Source organism: Polistes dominula, unplaced genomic scaffold, assembly GCF_049000335.1.
Source record: "Polistes dominula isolate Pdom_NZ unplaced genomic scaffold, Pdom_raw_medaka contig_15, whole genome shotgun sequence".
Taxonomy (NCBI): Eukaryota; Metazoa; Arthropoda; class Insecta; order Hymenoptera; family Vespidae; genus Polistes; species Polistes dominula.
This window is the reverse complement of record NW_028300915.1, coordinates 3,370,790-3,391,676: the sequence shown is the minus strand read 5'-3', so window position 1 is coordinate 3,391,676 and position 20,887 is coordinate 3,370,790. Positions and strand designations below refer to the sequence as shown.

Sequence of the window (20,887 nt, the reverse complement as noted above, 5' to 3'; positions counted from 1 at the left end):
GTATTTCTTGTAATAAAAAAAAATTCGTTACATTAATTAATTTATTGTGTAATTAATACCTTAAGATCTTCATGCTGCAAGGATTCCAGCCATAAGTGTAGACCAGGTTGAAAACTTCAATGCACATTGAACACGCATTTTTAAGTCCTATAGAAGAAGATGCTTCAACTACATCATTAGAATATTCGATGATGTTATAGTTCTACGGATTATCGTAATTGATAGTTTCATTGGTTTTTCTTTATTAATTATGCATCTATCAAATGGTATTGCGTGCACTTACGCATTCAAGACACAATGACGAGTGATCAAAGTTCAAGCTGTTAAAAAATGTATACAAATTTTATAGAAAAATGTTATCCAAGGAATACGAGTTTAAAAGAAATAGAAATGCAGAAGTGTAGTCGGAGGAAGAAAAATTCGAAGAGGAGAGGGTGGTAGTAGAAAACGTGGAGAAGATTATTAGGGGTGGTAGATGTTAGGTAGAATAATTTTATTTTCAACTTTGTGTTGCATATTCAATGAATTTGTGCATCCTTTATGCGTAACACACGTATTATTATATTTTTAAATGAAATTTTTATCAAATTTTATATCATATGATTTATAAATATTCTTTTAAAGTAGCTCTTGAAGTATAGATTAAGTTTATTACATTTTAAACGTAATAAGAATTAATTTATTTTGTATTTAGTAATAAAATATAAATTAGGGTTATTATATGAAGTAATAATACGTTTCCAGTTAAAGGATTTTATTTCTTGAAATACACAATTCTATTGTCGGTCTATTTGGCTAAGTATTTTCTTTTGCAAAAATACGACTAGATTTAAACAAAATCATATTAGTTTGTTACTTGTTTGTTGTAACTATTAACTAATATTTTTATAATACGCTATAAGGCATATGTTTTATAACTATTGTTTAAATAGATTAAAAACGGGTTTCGGTAACTAGAGCTAAACTACGAATAAAATATAATCTACATATTTTTTGTTGTTGTTGAAAATATTCAACTTTAGGATGGTATATTAATTTCTATTTTTAAAATTAAATCAGTAATACTATTCATCTTTCATCATTGTAGTACGTAAAACAGATAAGTATCCCATTGATGTTTTCAAAACCTGCAATATAAAAATCAAGTTTACAGGTGTCTCGTTTAATTAGGTACTATTTTTTATTTATTTAAGTATACTTACACTGCTGTAAAGTTCATGATTAAAAGTACAGAATTTGCCTGCAGTAAGACGCAAAGGTGATCGTGAACGACGGATTATCAATATCAGTGATTTAGCTTCGTGGGGTAATAAATCATACCATTTGCACTCGTAAGCAGCACGTGCAACCTCAGTACTCTTAAATGACATACTATTTAATATTTTATATGGAATACATTTTTAAAATTATAATATTAGCTAACCTCTGTCCAAAGTTTTTCACCGACATAGCAGTATAGGTATAATTGTATTAGAACATAGAATACATAAAATGCGAAGAAAAGCATTTCTATCAATGGCATTTTTTCACCTTCACCAGCCATTAACTAAAATTAACATTAATAATATAATATGTTTAATTTAATTAGTTAAAGAATAGAATCTTTAGGATTATTAAAAGAATACCTTTAATCCTTGAAAACATTCCATGCATAATTGCAACGTACAACCAATCATTTGAAAAAGGAGCATTATATTGAACCTGTCTTCAATCGTATCAACAAACCTTAAAAAAATTTATTAATTTTATAATTGATCATAACATATTAACCAATTAAAAATTACCTGTTTAAAAAATCGTGTCTTCTAACGATGTAACTCAACTTATTGTTAAATTCTTGTCTCGTGGTAGAATTTAAATTAATTAGATTTTGTTGTAGCCTTGAAAGTTGTCCACACACGTGAAGGATCAACATAACTAAGAAAGTATCAATTGCTGTATATACTGTTGTAAAATAAACTGTACCAATCGCTTGACCGACGAACGTAATTTCGAACATTGGTGTAGTCAACGAATCAAATGGATAATATGATAAAAAAATCGAATGCGACCTTCGTTACGTATAGCAACGCATTTTTTCACAATGTAAACCCCGATAAGGGCATAACTTATTTCTGTAGCTCTAGTTGCTAAAAGTCTGCTCAATTTTGCTAGTTTCATCATTTTTTGTTCTTCCTTTTTTGTTGACACTTCTTTCCAATCAACTTCCATTGCGGTAAGGAGTCCCTTTATTGCTATGATTAAAATGATATTTAAACAATAATTATGGAAATGTAAAGAAAAATAATCAAATTTAATATGTTCCTTTAGATTTCTATTTATTTATCATGTCATTAAAATAACTATAATATATATTAACTTTATTGAATTATATTTTGTTTCAAATAAATTTTATTAATATATATTTAAAAAAAAATTGTTTAAATATAAGTTAAGTAGAACTTAAGATAATACAAGTTTTAATTAACTTTATTGTTATTATTTAATAAACTATTTTATTACCTGTATTGAATTATACTTTGTTAAAAATAAATGTTATTGATACATATTTACAAAAAAAAAAATTGTTTAAATATTAATTAAGTAAAAATTGAGATTGTGTGATTTTTAATTGACATGATAAATAATAGGTGATTTATATAAATAAAATTTATTTACTTTCTCCACTTGACCAAAAGTAGATCATTTTTATAATCGAAATAGTTCCATTTAAATTGTCAACAGATAAATTTTCCATAACTAAGTCAAAATCATGACGATCTATATAAAGTTGACAGTATTGTGGTATAGTGCAGAACAAAGTGATTATGGCAATCCCTATTAAAACTTTATAACTTGAAATACGATCGATCCTTCTCTCCTCCGGCCAAATTCCAATGAATTTCATGGTGTATAAGTTCAATCCGCAACCGTATTCGACTTGCCAAACTTAACATATATTGAATGAATATAATTATACTAAATTTCAGTTATATAATGTGTGTGCAATGATTTCGAAACAAAAAAAAATACTGGAATTATTTTTGAATCACACATATTTGGTGGTCATGATCGCGTGACTGTATAAACAGTTGCAATTTCTAAAGTACTATTCAGTATAATATATTATTCAAATCTGACAAGATTTAGTATCGAATTTGAGGAACAAAAAAATAAGAGAGACAATAAATTATATTCACGATATTCACTTTACTAAATTCATCATTGTCCTTAAATTATGATTAGTTTTTGTATTATTATCGTATGAAAATGATATTTCAATCAATTAAAATATGAAAGGAAAAATTGTTAAAAATAATTAAATGATAATGAGGAACAAACTTTAAATCGATAAACTACCTAGACGATTGCTCATGTTTGTTCTTTTGACAACTTTCTATCAAGAACTGATTCTTTTCTTCGTTTCTATTCCATTTCGCATGATATTACTGTAAAAATCATGCGTGGCGCATGCTCTTTGAACTCACTGAGATTTTCTTACGAGATTGACTATCAATTTTATTTTTAATTCTATCGAGATTCATTCATAAATTAACATATTTAACAAATGTACAATCTCGATATATGATACATATTTATTTTTAAAATAATTTATTGATGATTTGGTATTGTAATATTTATTTTTTAGGAAGGAATATCCTTAAAAGATCCCTCTGTCGTAAAAAACCCTAAACGATTTGCTATACTTTGACTACCTCTTGTGGTTACCCTAACATCATACTAGTTGCAACTAGTTGCAATATACTAACTTACCGACATGCATTGCCGATATTGCACATATTATATAAACACTTTTTTTTTAATATTGGTAAAATTAAATACCTAGGAAAATTGTAATATTATATTATATAATATAATATAATATAATAATTTTTATAATTTTATTATAATAATTGTTAATTTAATATAGTATAATTTATATCTAATAAATATTTTAAACTGCTAATACAAAGCTTACACTTAATTTTTAGTAATAAAATTGAATGTGAAGATACGTAACATGAAAATAAAAAAAAAAATATATATATTATACTTGAGTTATAAAAAAGATTGATCAAATAATAACCACCAATCGTTGATACGATAAATTATCTTTCTATTATCAGACACCCAATAATCCTTTAAGACAAGGAATGATCTTCTTTAAGACACGCAATTAACACATATCATATTTCCCTCTGACAGGTTTTTGGAAAAGTAATCTATAACAACTCTAATATGTATTACAGTTCAACCCTTTGTAATATGACGGTGAATAGCATTAACACGCTGAGTGGTATTAAGATAGGGGTAATTGAATTCTCGATGAAGTTATCTTTCCTCTCAAAAGATCCCAAATGTTCTCATTATTTAAGCATACCAATCATAAATGTAATCCACATAGGGGAAACTTTTATATTATTGTTGTTCAGTCAAGTGTTAATTTTAGTTTAATTACCGAAATGAAATATCTCATGATTTTAGGATAATAATATTTTATTGTATTAATTTTTGTTCAATAATTTATTACGAATCTTACGAAAAATATTTGAAAACATCAAACAGCATTTGCATCAGTGTAACAAGTTATAAATAGTATTTCATATTTATACAGGAATCTGTAAAAAAAAAAATATTAATCGATAAGTAGTTAGAAATGATACAAAATCATAATAATATATAAAAAATAATTTTTTAAAATGATTTATAATGAAAATAATTTTGATAACATATATCTGTATAAAAAGTTGTACTTTTTTTTTTTAATCTAATAATTAAATACCAGATGAATTTGTTGTTTAGTAATTTTCTTCATAATTTTATGGTGCAAGGATTTCAGTCATAAGTGTGAAACACGTAGAAAACTACAGCTTACGCATTTTAAAGTCCTTTAGAAGGAGAGATATGTTTCAAAAAATACGTCTTTAGAATATTTGATGATGCTATAGCTCGACGGATTGTCGTAATTGATAGTTTCATCGGTTCTTCCTTTATTAATCATGCATTTATGGTGTAGTATTGCGTTCCCTTCGTGTTCAGGTCAATATGACAAGTGATCGGAGTCCACAAGCTGTTAAAAAATGTATTTAAAGTTCGGAAAAAAAATGTTTTCAAAGGAATAAGGGTGTAAAAGAAGTAGGAATAAAAAGGTGTAGGATGAATAGGGTGGTGAAGGACGTTGAAAAAAAAGAATTAGTTGGGGGTGGGATAGATGTTAGGAAGAAACATTTTCTTTTTTATCTTTAACTTTACGTTGAATATTCAATGATTTTGTACATCCTTTAAACGTAACACACGTATTATTATTTTCCTAAAATGAATTTTCCATCGTGTTTTATAGCATATACGGCTTATAAATATTCTTTTAGGATAGTAGTAGTAGTATCACTTGAAATTTAAATTAGTTTTGCTGAATTTTAAACGTGATAAGCATTACTTTTCTTTTTTTCTTTTTTTTTTTTCGTTTTTAATAAATTATTAATGAGGTTTTGAATGAGGTAATAATACGTTTCCACACGAAGGATTTTATTTTTAGAAATACACATACTCCTATTGTCAATCTATTTGGCTAAATATTTTTTGTTTTTTTTTTTTTTGTAAAAATACAACTAAAATTTAGAATAATCATAATAATTTGTTCCTCATTCGTTATAATTATTTTTATGTTAATTAATTATCGTAGTTCATTCTAAGGCTTATTTTTTTGAACTATTGTAAGTTTAGATATTTATATTATAGTAAAACTACGAACAAAATATAATCTACATATTTTGTTTTGAAAAATATTCAACTTTAGGATAATATAGTAATTTATATCATTAGAATAAAATCGTGAAAATATTATTCATCTTTTATCATGGTCGTACGTAAAACAGACAAATATCCCATTGATGTTTTCAAAACCTGCAATATAAAAATTAAGTGTACAACAAGTGTCTCGTTTTTTAAGATAATATTTTTTGATCAACTTAAGTATAATGATTACTTACGCTACTGTAAAGTTCATGATTAAAAGTACAGAATTTTCCAGCGGTTAAACGTAAAGGTGATCGTGAACGATGTATTATTAATATGAGTGATTTTGCTTCGTGGGGTAAAAAATCGTACCATTTGCATTCGTAAGCAGCACGTGCTACCTCGGTACTCTTAAATGACATATTACTTATTGATATTTTAATATTTTATATGGTACAAATTTTGGAAATTATTATCTAACCTCCGTCCAAAGTTTTTCACCGACATAGCAATATAAATATAATTGTAGTAGAACATAGAATACGTAAAACGCAAAGAAAAACATTTCTATCAATGGCATCTTTTCACCTTCACCAGCCATTAACTAAAACTCATATTAATGTTAATAATTTAAAATGAAAATTTTATACGAATTATTAAAATGTTACCATGAGTCCTTGAAAACATTCCATGCATAATTGTAACGTACAACCAAGCATTTGTAAAAGTAGCATTATGTTGAATTGATCCTCAATCGTATCGACGAATCTTAGAAAAAAAATTAATTAAAATTATCATTGATCATAAAATGATCATTAATTAACAATTACCTATTTAAATGATCATGTCTTCTAACGATGTAACCCAATTTTTTTTTAAATTCTTCTCTCGAAGTAGAATTTAAATTAATCAGATTATCTTGCAATCTCGAAAGTTGTCCACACACGTGTAAAATCAACATTGTTAAGAAAGTATCGACTGATGTATAAGCTGTTGTAAAATAAACTGCACCGATCACTTGTAAGATGAATGTCAATTCAAACATTGGACTGCTCAAAAAGTCATATGGAAAATGTGATGCAATAAATGGAAGTCGTCCTTCAGTACGCATTGATAAACATCTTTTGACGATGTAAACTGCGATTAGTGCATAACTTATTTCGGTTGCTCTAGTTGCTAAAATTCTACTGAATTTTGCTAATTTCATCATTTTTTTTTCTTCCTTTTTTGTCGACACTTCTTTCCAATCAATTTCCATTGCAGTTAGGAGTCCTTTTATCGCTTTCATTGCAAAACGTTAAATTAAAAATAAATATGAAAATGTAGACAATTATAATAATTAAATTTGAAATTGTTTAAGTTGAATTTTTCATTTGTTTTCAAAAAATTATATAGTTGATTTCAAGTTTAAATATATTAAAAATAAATATGGAAATGTTAACAATAATAATTAAGTTTGATATAATTGTTCAAGTTTAATTTTTTGGCAATTTTTTTTTTCAAAAAAATTATCCAATTTGTTTCAAATTTAAATATATTAAAAATAAGTATGGAAATGTAGACAATAATAATCAAATATATCAAATAATATCAAATAATCAAATTTGTTTAATTTTTCGCGTCATTTGTTTTCAAAAAATTATAGTTCAATCCAAATTTAAATACAATTATAATTTGAATAAAATGTTTAATTATCAAATTTGAGATAACAATTAATCGTAACCTGTAACTTATGTGATTTTTAATTGACGTGATATTTAATAGTGCATATAGAAATAAAAAATGTATTTACGTTCTCCACTTGACCAGAAGAAAATCATTTTTATGAACGCTATAGTTCCATTTAAATTGTCAACCGATAAATTGTCCATAACCAAATCGAAATCTTTTCGATCGATAAATAACTGCCAATATTGTGGTATCGTGCAGAAAAATACGATGAAGGCAATCCCTATTAAAACTTTGTAACTTGAAATTCGATCGAGTCTTCTTTCCTCCGGCCAAATTCCAATGAATTTCATGGTGTAAAAGTTCCATCCGCAAGCGTATTCCACTTGCCAAACTTTCGTTTGAACATAGGTCGCGTTAGTATAATCTTATATTAGGTTTCAGTTTATAACGTGTGCAATGATTTAGGAAAATACTGGAATTATTGAGAATTACATATTTGGTGGTCATGATCGCGTGACCATAACCAATCCGATCAATATGATTTATTATTCAAATTTGAAAAAATTTTACTATCCCGTTTGAAAAAAAAAAAAATAAAATTGTATTCGTGAAAAGCACTTTAAAAATTTTTATGTTATTTTTAAATAATGTTTGATCTTCGTACCGAACAATTTTATCATTTATTTAATGATAACAATACAAATTAAAAAAAAAACAACTTTTTTTTTAATTAAATAAAAATAGTTGGGGGAGATTAATTGAAAAAAAAAAAGATAGTGGAAATAATTTGATAACAATTTCTACCTCGATCAACAACGCTCATGTTGCTTCTTATGACAACCACCTCGTATCAAGAACAACTGATTTCTTTTGTTCGTATTTTTTGCATTTCGTATAATATTATTCTGGAATCATGCTTGGCGCATGCTCTATGAAATCTGCTATTGTTCTGCATGGAACAACTGTTTAGATTTATTTTGACTGCATTTATAAATTTATTTATGTAACATTTATTAAATATGGACAAATGAGATTTTTTTTGTAATGAAAGGTTTTATTGTTTTATAGAATTATGATACTTTTTCATATATATGTATGTATATATATATATATATATATATAGTATTTTTTATGAAAGAGTATCCTTAAAAGATCCCTCTATCGTAAAACACCCTAAGCGATTTGTTGTATGCTTGCGTGCCACAACCCTCATGGTTACACTCTCTGTCATCATTTTAGCTAACACTAGAGTATGTTAACTTACCGACACGCATTGTCGATATCACAAACATCTAACAGAATCTTTCCCTTTTTAAATATTAGCAAAATTGAGAATACTTTGGAAGACTTAGATTTTTGTTTGTTGTATCATAGGAATGATATAATCAATAACTTTTTTAAGAAACACAATAAGCTCATTAAAATATAGTTAAATATTTTATAACATTGTGAATAGAACAAATTCTTTTGTAATACATATTACTACTTTTCAACATTTGATTGTACATTGAAATACATTCATTTAATTCATTCAGCATTTCCTACATTCATTGCATGCAGTAACGACAAGTAACTCATTGATGTCTTCAAAATCTACGATACACGTATTATAATCAATTATTTTGTTTTTTTAATTTGATATACGAGGTTGGATCGAAAAGTTTTCATCCTTAACAAATAAAAATTTCAATTTTGTGTTTTTAATTAAAAATAAATTTGATTGAAATAACTTTTTCCTATATTAACCCCTTAACACACAATTTTTTTTGAAAAAAAACCGGCTAAAAAAAACACAATTTTTTTTTATGTAAAAAAACACAATTTAGAATATTGTCTTGGCAAAAAAATTTAAAAAATACAAAATTAATCAAAATTTTTGTAGCAACATAGAATACAACGCCGAATTAACTCGAGCGTGCAACTTAAGGGGTTACACTGAAAACTTTTCAACAAATATACTTGTACAAATGTATTATATTTTTACTTACACTACTAAACAGATTATGACTGAACTGACAAAATTTACCAGCTGTAATTTGCAGAGGTATTTTTGCTCTAAGCATAATTATCATTAATGATTTAGCTTCATTGGGTGGTAAAGTATACCATTTACATTCGTATATAGCATCGATAATTCCAATACCCTATAATAAATTATTTTTTTTTATCTTCTCTTAGGATAATTATTTAAAATAGAATCATTTACCTCGGAAAGTAATCTTTCACCAATATAACAATACATATACATTTGAAGTAAAATATATGTTAAATATACCATAAAGAATGCTAATTGAACGGACATCATATTATTGTTTCCTCCAATTGACTAAAATCAAAAATACAATCATTCAAATTTTTTAAAACAATTTTTCAATTAAACAAATGTAATAGTTTTTAACAAAAACATCTCACCGATGTTGCCAAAAAACATGTAACACAAAGTAAAATCGTACAGCATAACATTTGTAACAATAACATATCATTAAATTGTTCCTCGATCGTCTCAACAAATCTGCAAAATAAAAAAAATTGAAGAAAACATTACGCGAATGATTAAAAAATAATGAAAATTTTTTTATAAAAATCATACCTATTTAAAGCATTGTGTTTTTTAACAATTTGTGTTAACTTAGTTTGAAAATCATCGTCAGTTTTGATACAAACGTTGCGTAATCGTTGTTCCAAATTTTCATATTGTCCGCATGCGTGTAGCACCAAAGTAACCACAAAAGTGTCAACACCTGTATAAGTTCCTCCAGTGAAGTATGCAGCTGTCATTTGAGCGACAATGGTTAGCTGATAATTCGGTGTCTTTTGAAAGTTGTAAGGAAAATATGAACGCAATATTAAAACACGTCCTGCGATGTAAACTAAAAGAATTTGTAGAATGATGAGTATAAGAAGAAGCGTGTAATACGTTAAAATTAATGCTGCTGATAATCTTCTGCAAATTTTTGCTATTCTCATCATCCTTTTAACTTCTTCTTCGGTACTCGCTTCTTTTCGATCTTGTTCCATACTTTTTAACAGCGGACGAATGGCTTCACAGTATTTACAATTCATTTAAAAGAAAAAAAAAAAGAAAAAGGAAAAAAGAAAATTAATCTTTAATTAAATTAATTAATATAATAATTATTAAATTAATATTAATTTAATAATTATAATAAAAAATAAAAATAAAAATATTAAAATTTATTTTAAATACTTTGATTTTTTAATCAAAAATAGAATAAAATAATTTGACGGAAAATAATAAGAAAAAAGAAAAATACGAAAGCAAATTAAAAATTAAATCGTATAAGAATTTAATGTGAAATATTATAATTAATCAAATAATTAACGAAGAAGAATAAGAATAAATTAAAAAAGGCGAATTATCAATAAAATTGTATAAAAACTTAATGTAAAATGTTTCAATTGAAATAAGACGTATAATAATTACATTCTCCGTTAAACCAAAAGATGATAGTCTTCAAGACGGATATGAACACGACCATGTTTCCAATTGACAAATTTTCAACCATAGAATTAAGATCACCCCATATGTAGTAAAGATCAAACGTTTGTGGTATATTGATGAATACTATCATCATACCGAGTGGCATTAAAACGACGTAACTTGATAGTCGATTAAATCTTCTTTTCTCAGGCCAAATTCCCAAAAACTTCATGGAGTAAAGATTCCAGCCACAAATGTAATCCACGTAGGAAACTTTAATACGTTTTACCGATCGATGAATAATTAATAATCATTTATAAATATATTATTAAATTATAATATTATTTTTTTTTTTGAATGATATTTAATGAAACTAACGATGTGTACGAACTATTGATTGATGATGAATTTGATGGTGTTTTTTTTTTTTTCTTATCTTTTTGTTTCTTTTTGGTAATTTTTATTTGTTCAATAATTTCATTGTACCTTCAGGCTTATCATCCATCTGTAAGCTTCTGTCACAACGACGTAACGAGAACTGATCATCCTTGTTTAGTATACTTCTATTTGAAGAAATATTTTCTAGCGCATGCTCTATGGGAATTATACTTGCTATGTTATGTTATCTACGTACTTGAAATTAATATTTATTTTTAATATCGTTAATATAGTTTTCATTCGCAAAATTGTTAAATACCATGTATACTTTTTAGTTGTCGATTATGGTCTACGTTTATTTATAAAGAAATATATTTTTATTTGTACACGTTTAAATCCTATAGCTATTTTTATGGTCATACGAAACAGATCCCTCTATGGTGAAAGTTTCTAAGTAACTTGCTATTTTATATATTGTTGCTCTAGTGGTTATGTTGATCTAACATAAGATTTACGGAAATTTTGTTGTGTGTTATCGACGATGTAAACTTGTTATCAGCATTAAGTATTTTCAGGTAATGTTTTTAAATATAAATCAATATATATGAATTAACAATTATGATCAGTAAATTTCATAAGTTTTATAATGCATGTTTTGAGTATTACCTATTTTATATATTTTTAAGTAGATGTAATAGTTGATTTTAGAGTAAATTTTAAATATAAACACATAGTGTAACTATAAATCAATGTAAAAGAAATATTTGTTGATTATGATTAAAAAGTTATATGTTTTATAATTACCTTTTTTTTTATATGCAAATTCTAATAATTATTTATTTGTTAATGCATAATTTTTTATATTCAATTTGATTTATTAAAAGACAAAAATTGTACCATTCAAAATTTACTGAATCGTTTGCTTAACATAAATTATTTTGAAAGGGATATGGGAATTACATAATGAAAAATTTAGTTTAAAAAATAATAATCAATTTCATAAAATATAATTAATTATTTTAATAACTTACTTAAATTGGTAAAATTTAAAACGTTTTATTCTGCATTTACTACATTCATCGCGTGTAGCATTGATAAATAACTCATCGATGTTCTTAAAATCTGCACATTGAATAAATTTTCTTGTTTTACGAATAACTATTCGAGATAAATAAAATATATCTAATATTGTAATACTTACATTGCCAAAAAGTTTATGACTAAACGAACAAAATTTTCCTGCAGTTATGTGAAGTGGTATTCTTGCTCGTAACATAATAAACATTAATGATTTAGATTCATTAGGTGAAAAATGATACCATTGACATTCGTACACTGCATCGACAATTCCAATGCTCTATTATTAAATTAAACATCATAATTTAAAAATAATATTTAACAAAAATAAAAAGAAACTAATTGATTACCTCTGAAATAAGTTTTTCACCAATATAACAGTACAAATAAATTTGAAGCAAAATGTATATTAAATAGAATCCGTAAAAAAACATTTGTATAAAAACCATTGTATTACCATCTTTAAGGACCTATAATAATAATAATAATAACTATAAATTAATGTAAATTACTTTTTTTTTAGAAATCTATTCGAAATCTTACCAAAGTTGTTTGGAAACACGTAACGCAAAGTTGTATCGAACAACCGAGCATTTGCAACAGTAACATGCCATTGAATTCTTTCTCAATTGTATTGACGAATCTATAAAAAGAAAGAAGAAAAAAAAACAAAATAATTATTATAAAAAGTTTGTCAAAATAAATTATGAACAAATTAAATTACTAAACAAACATAATACCTGTTTAAAGAATCGTGTTTTCGTACAATTTGAGCAAGTTTAATTTTAAACTCGTAATCATTTTTCGGACACAAATTTTGAAGTTGTTGTCTCAAGTTAGAAAGTTGTCCACACACGTGAAACACTAATATAACCACAAAAATATCTACAGACGTGTAAGTACCACCTGTACAATATCCAGCCATTGTTTGACCAATAATAGTTAACTGATAATACGGTGTTGCAAGTTTGTCGTATGGAAAATAACACCGTAATATGAGAACATGTCCTTTGTAAATAATTAATAACACATGAAGAAGAATGAATAGTATAACGATTGAAAAATATGTTACAGTACTTCCAATAGAAATTTTTCTGCAAACATTAGCAATCCTCATCATTTTTCTTTGTTCTTCTTCGTTGTTTGTTTCTTTCCGATCCTTTTCCATATGTGATAGTAGCATATTTATAGCTTGAGTAATACAATTAATTGTAATACAAAAAAAAAAGATAAATCTTTCTATCGTAGATCTTAATTTTTTTTTTAATAAGTATAAACGTAATAAAAAATCATTTAAATGCTAATGAGAAAGAAGTTACCTTAATTGAAAGTTAAAAAAAAAAAAAAAAAAAAAAAAAATATCACGAAAAAGAAAGAAATGTTTTTAAATGATTATTTTAATAAAAATGATAATTAATAATAAACATGATAATTAGATGTGTAATTACATCCTCCACTGAACCAAAAGAAAATCGTCTTCAATACAGCAATTAACACGGTCATGTTTCCAACCGACAAGTTCTCGACGGTCAAATCGATATCACCCCATACGTAGTAAAGATCTATTGTTTGTGGTATATTGATGAATAGTATCATTATGCCGAGTGGAATTAAAACGATGTAACTTGACGGTCGATGTAATTTTCTTTCCTCTGGCCAAATCCCCAAAAGCTTCATGGTGTAACGATTCCAGCCACAAATATAATCCACGTAGGAAACTAAATTGTTCGATTAGCAATTTATTAGTAATATATGGATTTTTTTATTAAATTAAAATACCATATCCCTAAATGATTCGATGATGAATAAAATATAGGATGATGCATAGAAATATTCTATGATAGGCTTGATTAAAAGAATGTTGGATTAATGATGATTATTCGATTTATTTTTTTTCTTTTTTTCTTAATTTAACACTATTAATATTATTAAATTAATGTATATTTATATAATTAGATTATATAAATATACATTATAGTGTTAATATATACATTTAATATTAATTTAATAATATATTAATTATTAAATTACAATATTAATAAAATTATATTATTTTATATATTATTATTATAATATAATTATTATAATAATTATGTATAATATTTTTGTAATATAATAATAATATAATAAAATAATAATCAAATATTATATTATTTTTATACATATTATTTTATAATTAAATTATAAAATTATAATAATAATTCAATATATTATTAAATTAATATATTATATAATTAATTAAATTATTTAATATATATTTGTTAATATTAAATTAAATTTTCTTAATTTTTTTTAATGTAAATTTTGTTAGATAATTTGATTTTTTATTATTATACCTTGGTTCACATCCATGTCGACTTCTGTCACAACGACGTATCAAGAACTGATCCTCCCATATGATTTCTGTTTGAAGTATTCCTTTTTAGCGCATGCTCTATAACAACTCCTATAGTATTATCCATGTACTTAATTTTCTAATAAAATAATCATTCAAAAATAATTTTATATTATCAATCGAAAAAAAAATATGATTTTTTCATAATTTATTTCCAATTAAATTGATTCATTGTATAATAGAAATTATTTTCCTTTTCTTTTGGTTTGAAATTATTTGTCATAGATATAGGTATGTAATATGATATATCAAACAGATCCCTCTATTGTAAGAATTTCTAAACCTTTTGATCTAGATTTGTTACTCCAGCGGTTACTTTCTTTTAAGATTTATAGAAATATTTTACATTATCGACATTGATGTATTATGTTACCAGCTTCAAGTATTATACTTTGATGGAATATACTTTCAAAATATTAAATCAATAAAAATTGACCAAAATCTATGATCGATAATATCGTGGTTGTGTTATGTTAACGAATTATTAGAACAGTAATAAAATAATAAAATTATTTACTATATATTTCACTTTTTTCAACAATAGATAATAATACATTTTAATATACTTGCATATTTTATTTGGTATTTACTATATTCATTGCATGAAGTACTGATAAGTAACTCATCGACGTTCTCAAAATCTGCCACAATTATTTGATAATAAATTAGTTTTTTTTTTTTAATTTATTAGAAAGTAATTTGCACAATATTGTAACTCACATTGCAGAATAGTTGATATCTGAATGAACAAAATTTTCCTGCAGTTATGTGTAGTGGTACTTTGGCTCTAATCATGATTATTATTAATGATTTAATTTCATTAGGTGGTAAAGTATACCATTTGCATTCGTAGGCAGCATCAAAAATTCCAATACTCTAATAATTGTAAAAATTTTCTTTGAACAAAAAAAGAAACAAGAAGCGCAAAATGTAGAAAATTAATTATAAAAAAAATTTGATTTACCTCTGAAATAAGTTTCTCACCGATATAACAGTACAGGTAGATTTGAAGTAATATATATATTAAATATGCTGATAAGAAAGTTGTTTGAACTAAGATAACTCCATTTTTTCCTGCAAGAGCCTATAAAAATAATTATAACGATATTAAAATTCCACATACTAATATTTTCAATATTATTTATTTAGAATCATACCATAAGTATTTGAAAACACGTAGCACAAAGTTGCAACGAACAGCCGAGCATTTGTAACAGTAACATGCCATTGAATTTTTGTTCGATTGTTTTGGTAAATCTGAAATTAAAATTAATCTAAGTAAAAGTAATTAACAATCATTTTATTATTCGATATTACCAAATCTTACTTAAATAAATGAATGAACCAAAAAAAAAAAAGGAAAAACTTGTATAATTTTAGAACCAAAAAAAAATATATATACCTATTCAAAGAATTGTGTTTCTTAACGATCTTAGCAATTTTCAATTTAATTTCATTGCAATCGTTAGAATACAAATCTCTCAAACTATGTTTCAAATTGTTCAATTGTCCACACAAATGAAACACCAATGTAGCCACAAAAGTGTCTACCGATGTGTAAACACCGCCTGTGCAGCATGCAGCCAATATTTGAGCAAAAATGGTTAACTCGTAATTCGGTGTTGATTGTATGTTGTATGGAAAATATGAACGTATTATAAGAATACGTCCGATATAACGTATCAATAATAAATGTAAAATAATAAAAAGAATAATGACCATGTAATATGTTAAAGTACAAACGATTGATATCCTTCTGCAAATATTCGCAATCTTCATCATTCTTCTAATTTCATCTTTGGCATTAGTTTCTTTTCGATCCTTTTCCATGTTCGTTAGAAGAATTCTAATAGCTTGAGTAATCATGAATTCGTTAAAAAAAAAAAAAAAAAGGAAAATATATTTTTATGATTAATCTTTCTTTTTTCTATAAGTATTGTTTTGTAGAATTTAAAGAAAATAAAAAATTTTTTTTTTCTTTTTTTTTTCTAAGGAAATATCGAATAAATTAATTTTTTTTGGTCAGAAATTACACATAAGAATTTACGTAAATAGTAAAAATATTGTAATATAATTATACGTTTAATTACATCCTCCACTGAACCAAAAGATAATCGTCTTCAAGATCGCAATAAACACGGTCATGTTTCCTATCGATAAGTTTTCGATAATCAGATCGATATCACCCCATATGAAGTAGAGATTTATTGTTTGTGGTATGTTGATGAATAATAACATCATGCTAAGTGGTAGTAGGACCAAGTAACTCGATGTTTCATTGATTTTTCTTTCATTCGGCCAAATTCCCAATATCTTCATAGAATAACGATTCCAGCCACAAATATAATCCACGTAGGATACTTTAGCATGTTGAGATCAATCAACAAAGTATTAGTAAATTTTATTCGTATTAACAAAGGATAAGAAAGTTCTAATGATTTTGATGAAATTAAAAAATAATTTTGTTAATGATGAATTTGATTAAATGCTTTTTTTTTTATTTTTTTTTTGTTAGGTAATTTATTATACCTCGGGATACATCCATGTAGGTTATTCCGTTACTGCGACGTATCGAGAACTAATCCTCCTTAGGGGTTGATTTTTGTTTCAAGTGTATTTTTCTTCTTAGCGCATGCTCTTTAAAGTACCCTTACTATCATTTCTTTTGTATTAAGAATTTAATTATATAAAATTTGTATCTTTAAATAATTTGAATTTTCACGCAAAGTAGAAAAATGAATGGTATTTTTTTTTTTAATACTATTTTGAATTTAAATGATTCGATATTTTAATTATTATTATTATTTTTATGTTTGAATATTTAGATTGTTTTAGAACAGATCCCTCTATGGTAAGAATTTCAAAGCCCCTTGCAACTTGTTATATAACTTAACTCTCGTGGTTACTTTGTTGAATGAAGGATTTCATTTTTTTTATTACCGACGATGACATTGATCAGTGTAAAGTATAATCTTTTCACCATAAAATTTCATGATATATAAATCGATAGAAATTTAATAAAAAAGAAAAGGTACGATCGTTAGATCGTGAATTTAAATTAGGATTTAAAATTGAAATTATAACAAATTTTAATTAAATTTTTAACGTTAGTTTTTCAAATTATTTTGATGAATATTTTACTCCATATCTTTAGTTTTCATTGCATACAGAACGGACAAGTAACCCATGGATGTTTTCAAAATCTGTTAAAACATGAAAATATATAAATTTTATTTTATTATAAGAAGATTATAAAATTTGTTTACTTACATTGCTAAAAAGTACATGATTGAAAGAACAAAATTTTCCTGCAGTAATACGTGATGATATTTGTGCACGTGACATTATTATTGTTAAACATTTAGCATCGTTTGGTGATAAATTATACCAATTGCAATTATACGCAGCATAAGCCATTTCCGTACCCTACGATATTTTAAATTTATGATTTTTTATTTTTAATCTATCAACAAACATAAATATAAATGATATTTACCTCAGTAAAAAGTTTCTGACCAACATAACAATATAAATAAATGTGAAGCATAACGTACGTTGTATATACCGCAAAAAAGAATAATCGGACTATTAATAATCCTTGGTCATCGTCAACAAGGGCCTGTAATACTCAAAAATGATTACAATCATTTTCTTGAAATATCAAATAAATATAAATAAATAATTTCTAAATTTTGTTTACCGAAATTGCTTGATACGATTGTACACAAAGTTGTACAGTACAACCAATCATTTGCATAAGCAACATACTGTTGAATCTGTCTTCGATTGTTTCAGCATAACTATGAAGTAAATATTTTATTTAAAAAAATTCAAAAATATTTCCTTAACTTTTTCTTCTTCTTCTTATTCTCACCTGTTGAGCATATCATACTTTTCCACAATTTTGATAAGATCGATTCGAAAATGATTGTTGTCTACTGAACACAAATTGGACAATTGTTTTCTTAAGCTCGAAAATTGTCCGCAAACGTGTAAAACCAACATCGTCATGAAAGTATCCACAGCTGTATAACTATTGGCTGCGTAAAATGCTGCTGTAACTTGACCGATTACGGTTAATTCGAAATTTGGGAAGGGTCGTGTGTCGTATGGAAAATATGCACGATAAAAAAGTGCTCGTCCGGTGTATGGTAATAAAACGATTCTTAATGTCACATACAATATAACGAGAAAATTACACATTATTATACTTCCAGCTGTTATAGTTCTGCTAATATCAGCAATTCTAGTCATTTTCGTAATATTTTCTTCGTTGTTTGCTTCTCTTCGATCATTTTCCATATGTGTTAATAATACCTTCATGGCTGATAATAAAATTGATAAAAATAAAATTCAATAGGATTAATTATGTTTAAAAATAATAATAATATTAGATCTACCGAGAAGTTCTGTCCATTCTGAACAAACACCGGTTCAATTTTTCGTCTCTAGGTATAAAACATTTTTTAAAAATGCAATATACAAATTGTCATCACACTATGATAAGAAATTATAAATAATGATAATTGATAAATATTGGTCAATTAAAGAGATATGAAAATTTATTACTTTTTTTTTAATTCTAAAAATGGACAAAACTTTCCGGTAGACTTAATAATATCATTCGTTTATAAAAAATAATTTTAATATTTATAATTACATCTTCCGTTTGACCAAAATGTTGCCGTTTTCACTACAGCAATTGTAATAGTCATGTTAGCCACCGATAAATTTTCCACGATCAATTCAAAATCACCCCATATAAAGTAAAGATTAGTTGTTTGAGGTATGGTAATAAAAAGTACCATAAAACCGATTGGAAATAACACTTTGTAACTGTACGCATTGTTGATTTTTCTTTCCTCTGGCCAAATTCCCATGAACTTCATTATTTTTCTATTCCAACCACAGGCGTAATCCACGTAGGAAACTTTATTATGTTTAATCAATTGAAATAAAATTGTTAAATTGAAAATTAATATTAAATAATTAGATTTTTTTTTATTGAACAAAGGATTGATAAAAAAAAGAAAGACAAATAAAAAATATTTCTTATTTTTGTATCGGGTTGTTCAATTTAATGTTTAATATATTTTGAATTAATAATTTAAAATTAAATATATTTTAGATAATAATTTAATGTTAGTATATTTTAAATTAATAATTTAATGTTAATGTATTTTGGATTAATAATTTAATGTTAATTTATTTTAAATTAATAATATAATGGTAATATATTTTAAATTACTAATTTAATAGATATATTTCTTAAATTAATAATTTAATGTTAATGTATTTTGGATTAATAATTTAATGTCAATATATTTTAAATTAATAATTTAATATTAATATATTTTGAATTAATATAATTTAATGTTTAATATATTTTGAATGAATATAATTTAAATAATACCTCGATCAACATCCATGTAAGCTATCGTCACAACGACGTATCAAGAACTAAATCCTCCAAAGATTTTCTACATTCAAAGCGCTTATTTCTATTGCGCATGTTCCATAACTATCAATCACGATTGAATTCTTTTATACTTTTCATTGTTTTTTCTTTAAATTATATTACAAATAATTTACGTTCGTAAGTATTATCATTGTTTCGTGTATTAAAGTTATAACAAGGAAATTAAATAGAAAAGAATAACAATGAATAATTTAATTTTATCTTAAAAATTCGAAATAATAATTATTTAAGGATCATGTTCTGAATATGGCCATCTATAGTAAGAAATACTAAACAATCTCATAACACATTTCAATATACCTCGCTCGGTTACTATGTTAACACGTTTAGCGCCACGCGAATTCTTAGGGGAATTCTCGTCAGGCCATAGGCGTTATTTTGTATTGAAAAAATAGTTGAATGTGTCAGTCACCCGTGACAGACGCGGCCTGAACGGAAAGTCTAGTGTCAGTCACCAATGGCTGACGTGGCGCTCAACGTGTTAATATCCGTATTATCTTTGTGCATGTTACTTTATCGACGTTATTTATTATCCTTAATCCTTTTTATAGTAATTTTTGTATATATCACTTTCTTACATATATTTTTATGTAAGATTTTTGCAATATTTTTTATACATTTTTTGTATAATATGTTTTATACTAGTTTTATAAAAGATCATCAACAAATATTCATACGCGAGTGTTAGGTTTTTCTTATTTTATGTTTAAATATTGTTGATAAATTTTTAGAA

General features: G+C 25.4%; 6 protein-coding genes across 9 annotated transcripts; all 6 read right to left on the bottom strand.

Moving 5' to 3' along the window:
* Positions 1 to 1,064: 1,064 nt before the first annotated feature.
* Positions 1,065 to 2,014, bottom strand: LOC149033169 (odorant receptor 13a-like). The gene is made up of 5 exons (XM_089170047.1): positions 1,785 to 2,014; positions 1,626 to 1,725; positions 1,424 to 1,546; positions 1,203 to 1,358; positions 1,065 to 1,127 (listed from the first exon to the last, which is right to left on the bottom strand). The coding sequence occupies exons 1-5, from the start codon at positions 1,997 to 1,999 to the stop codon at positions 1,065 to 1,067; spliced, it is 657 nt and encodes a 218-aa protein (XP_089026173.1). The 5' UTR covers positions 2,000 to 2,014.
* Positions 2,015 to 5,809: 3,795 nt separating this feature from the next.
* Positions 5,810 to 8,209, bottom strand: LOC107068917 (odorant receptor 13a). Its single transcript, XM_015325766.2, has 7 exons — positions 8,191 to 8,209; positions 7,508 to 7,810; positions 6,546 to 6,996; positions 6,384 to 6,483; positions 6,197 to 6,319; positions 5,970 to 6,125; positions 5,810 to 5,883 (listed from the first exon to the last, which is right to left on the bottom strand). Exons 1-7 carry the CDS (start codon positions 8,207 to 8,209, stop codon positions 5,821 to 5,823), a joined length of 1,215 nt encoding a protein of 404 aa, XP_015181252.2. The 3' UTR covers positions 5,810 to 5,820.
* LOC107068911 (4-vinylanisole receptor) lies at positions 7,793 to 11,782 on the bottom strand. Its single transcript, XM_015325754.2, has 6 exons — positions 10,829 to 11,782; positions 9,977 to 10,427; positions 9,799 to 9,898; positions 9,593 to 9,712; positions 9,375 to 9,530; positions 7,793 to 8,979 (listed from the first exon to the last, which is right to left on the bottom strand). The coding sequence occupies exons 1-6, from the start codon at positions 11,055 to 11,057 to the stop codon at positions 8,914 to 8,916; spliced, it is 1,122 nt and encodes a 373-aa protein (XP_015181240.1). The 5' UTR covers positions 11,058 to 11,782; the 3' UTR covers positions 7,793 to 8,913.
* Positions 11,783 to 12,174: 392 nt separating this feature from the next.
* On the bottom strand, positions 12,175 to 14,655 carry LOC107069958 (odorant receptor 13a). The gene is made up of 7 exons (XM_015327703.2): positions 14,617 to 14,655; positions 13,729 to 13,998; positions 13,021 to 13,471; positions 12,824 to 12,923; positions 12,631 to 12,750; positions 12,405 to 12,560; positions 12,175 to 12,325 (listed from the first exon to the last, which is right to left on the bottom strand). The coding sequence occupies exons 1-7, from the start codon at positions 14,630 to 14,632 to the stop codon at positions 12,260 to 12,262; spliced, it is 1,179 nt and encodes a 392-aa protein (XP_015183189.2). The 5' UTR covers positions 14,633 to 14,655; the 3' UTR covers positions 12,175 to 12,259.
* On the bottom strand, positions 14,617 to 17,237 carry LOC107068903 (odorant receptor 13a). Of its 4 annotated transcripts, none has more exons than XM_089170039.1 (7): positions 17,205 to 17,237; positions 16,766 to 17,035; positions 16,078 to 16,528; positions 15,833 to 15,932; positions 15,640 to 15,759; positions 15,396 to 15,551; positions 14,617 to 14,754 (listed from the first exon to the last, which is right to left on the bottom strand). In XM_089170039.1, exons 1-7 carry the CDS (start codon positions 17,218 to 17,220, stop codon positions 14,644 to 14,646), a joined length of 1,224 nt encoding a protein of 407 aa, XP_089026165.1. In that variant the 5' UTR covers positions 17,221 to 17,237; the 3' UTR covers positions 14,617 to 14,643. The 4 variants fall into 4 exon arrangements, with proteins under 4 accessions (XP_089026165.1, XP_089026168.1, XP_089026167.1 ...); XM_089170040.1 differs by lacking the exon at positions 14,617 to 14,754 and adding an exon at positions 15,177 to 15,316; XM_089170042.1 differs by lacking the exon at positions 16,766 to 17,035 and having other exon boundaries at positions 16,078 to 16,243; positions 17,205 to 17,229.
* A 298-nt stretch (positions 17,238 to 17,535) lies between these two features.
* On the bottom strand, positions 17,536 to 20,356 carry LOC107068895 (odorant receptor 13a-like). Its single transcript, XM_089170043.1, has 7 exons — positions 20,089 to 20,356; positions 19,336 to 19,605; positions 18,550 to 19,000; positions 18,376 to 18,475; positions 18,172 to 18,294; positions 17,946 to 18,101; positions 17,536 to 17,878 (listed from the first exon to the last, which is right to left on the bottom strand). Exons 1-7 carry the CDS (start codon positions 20,102 to 20,104, stop codon positions 17,813 to 17,815), a joined length of 1,182 nt encoding a protein of 393 aa, XP_089026169.1. The 5' UTR covers positions 20,105 to 20,356; the 3' UTR covers positions 17,536 to 17,812.
* Positions 20,357 to 20,887: the final 531 nt, after the last annotated feature.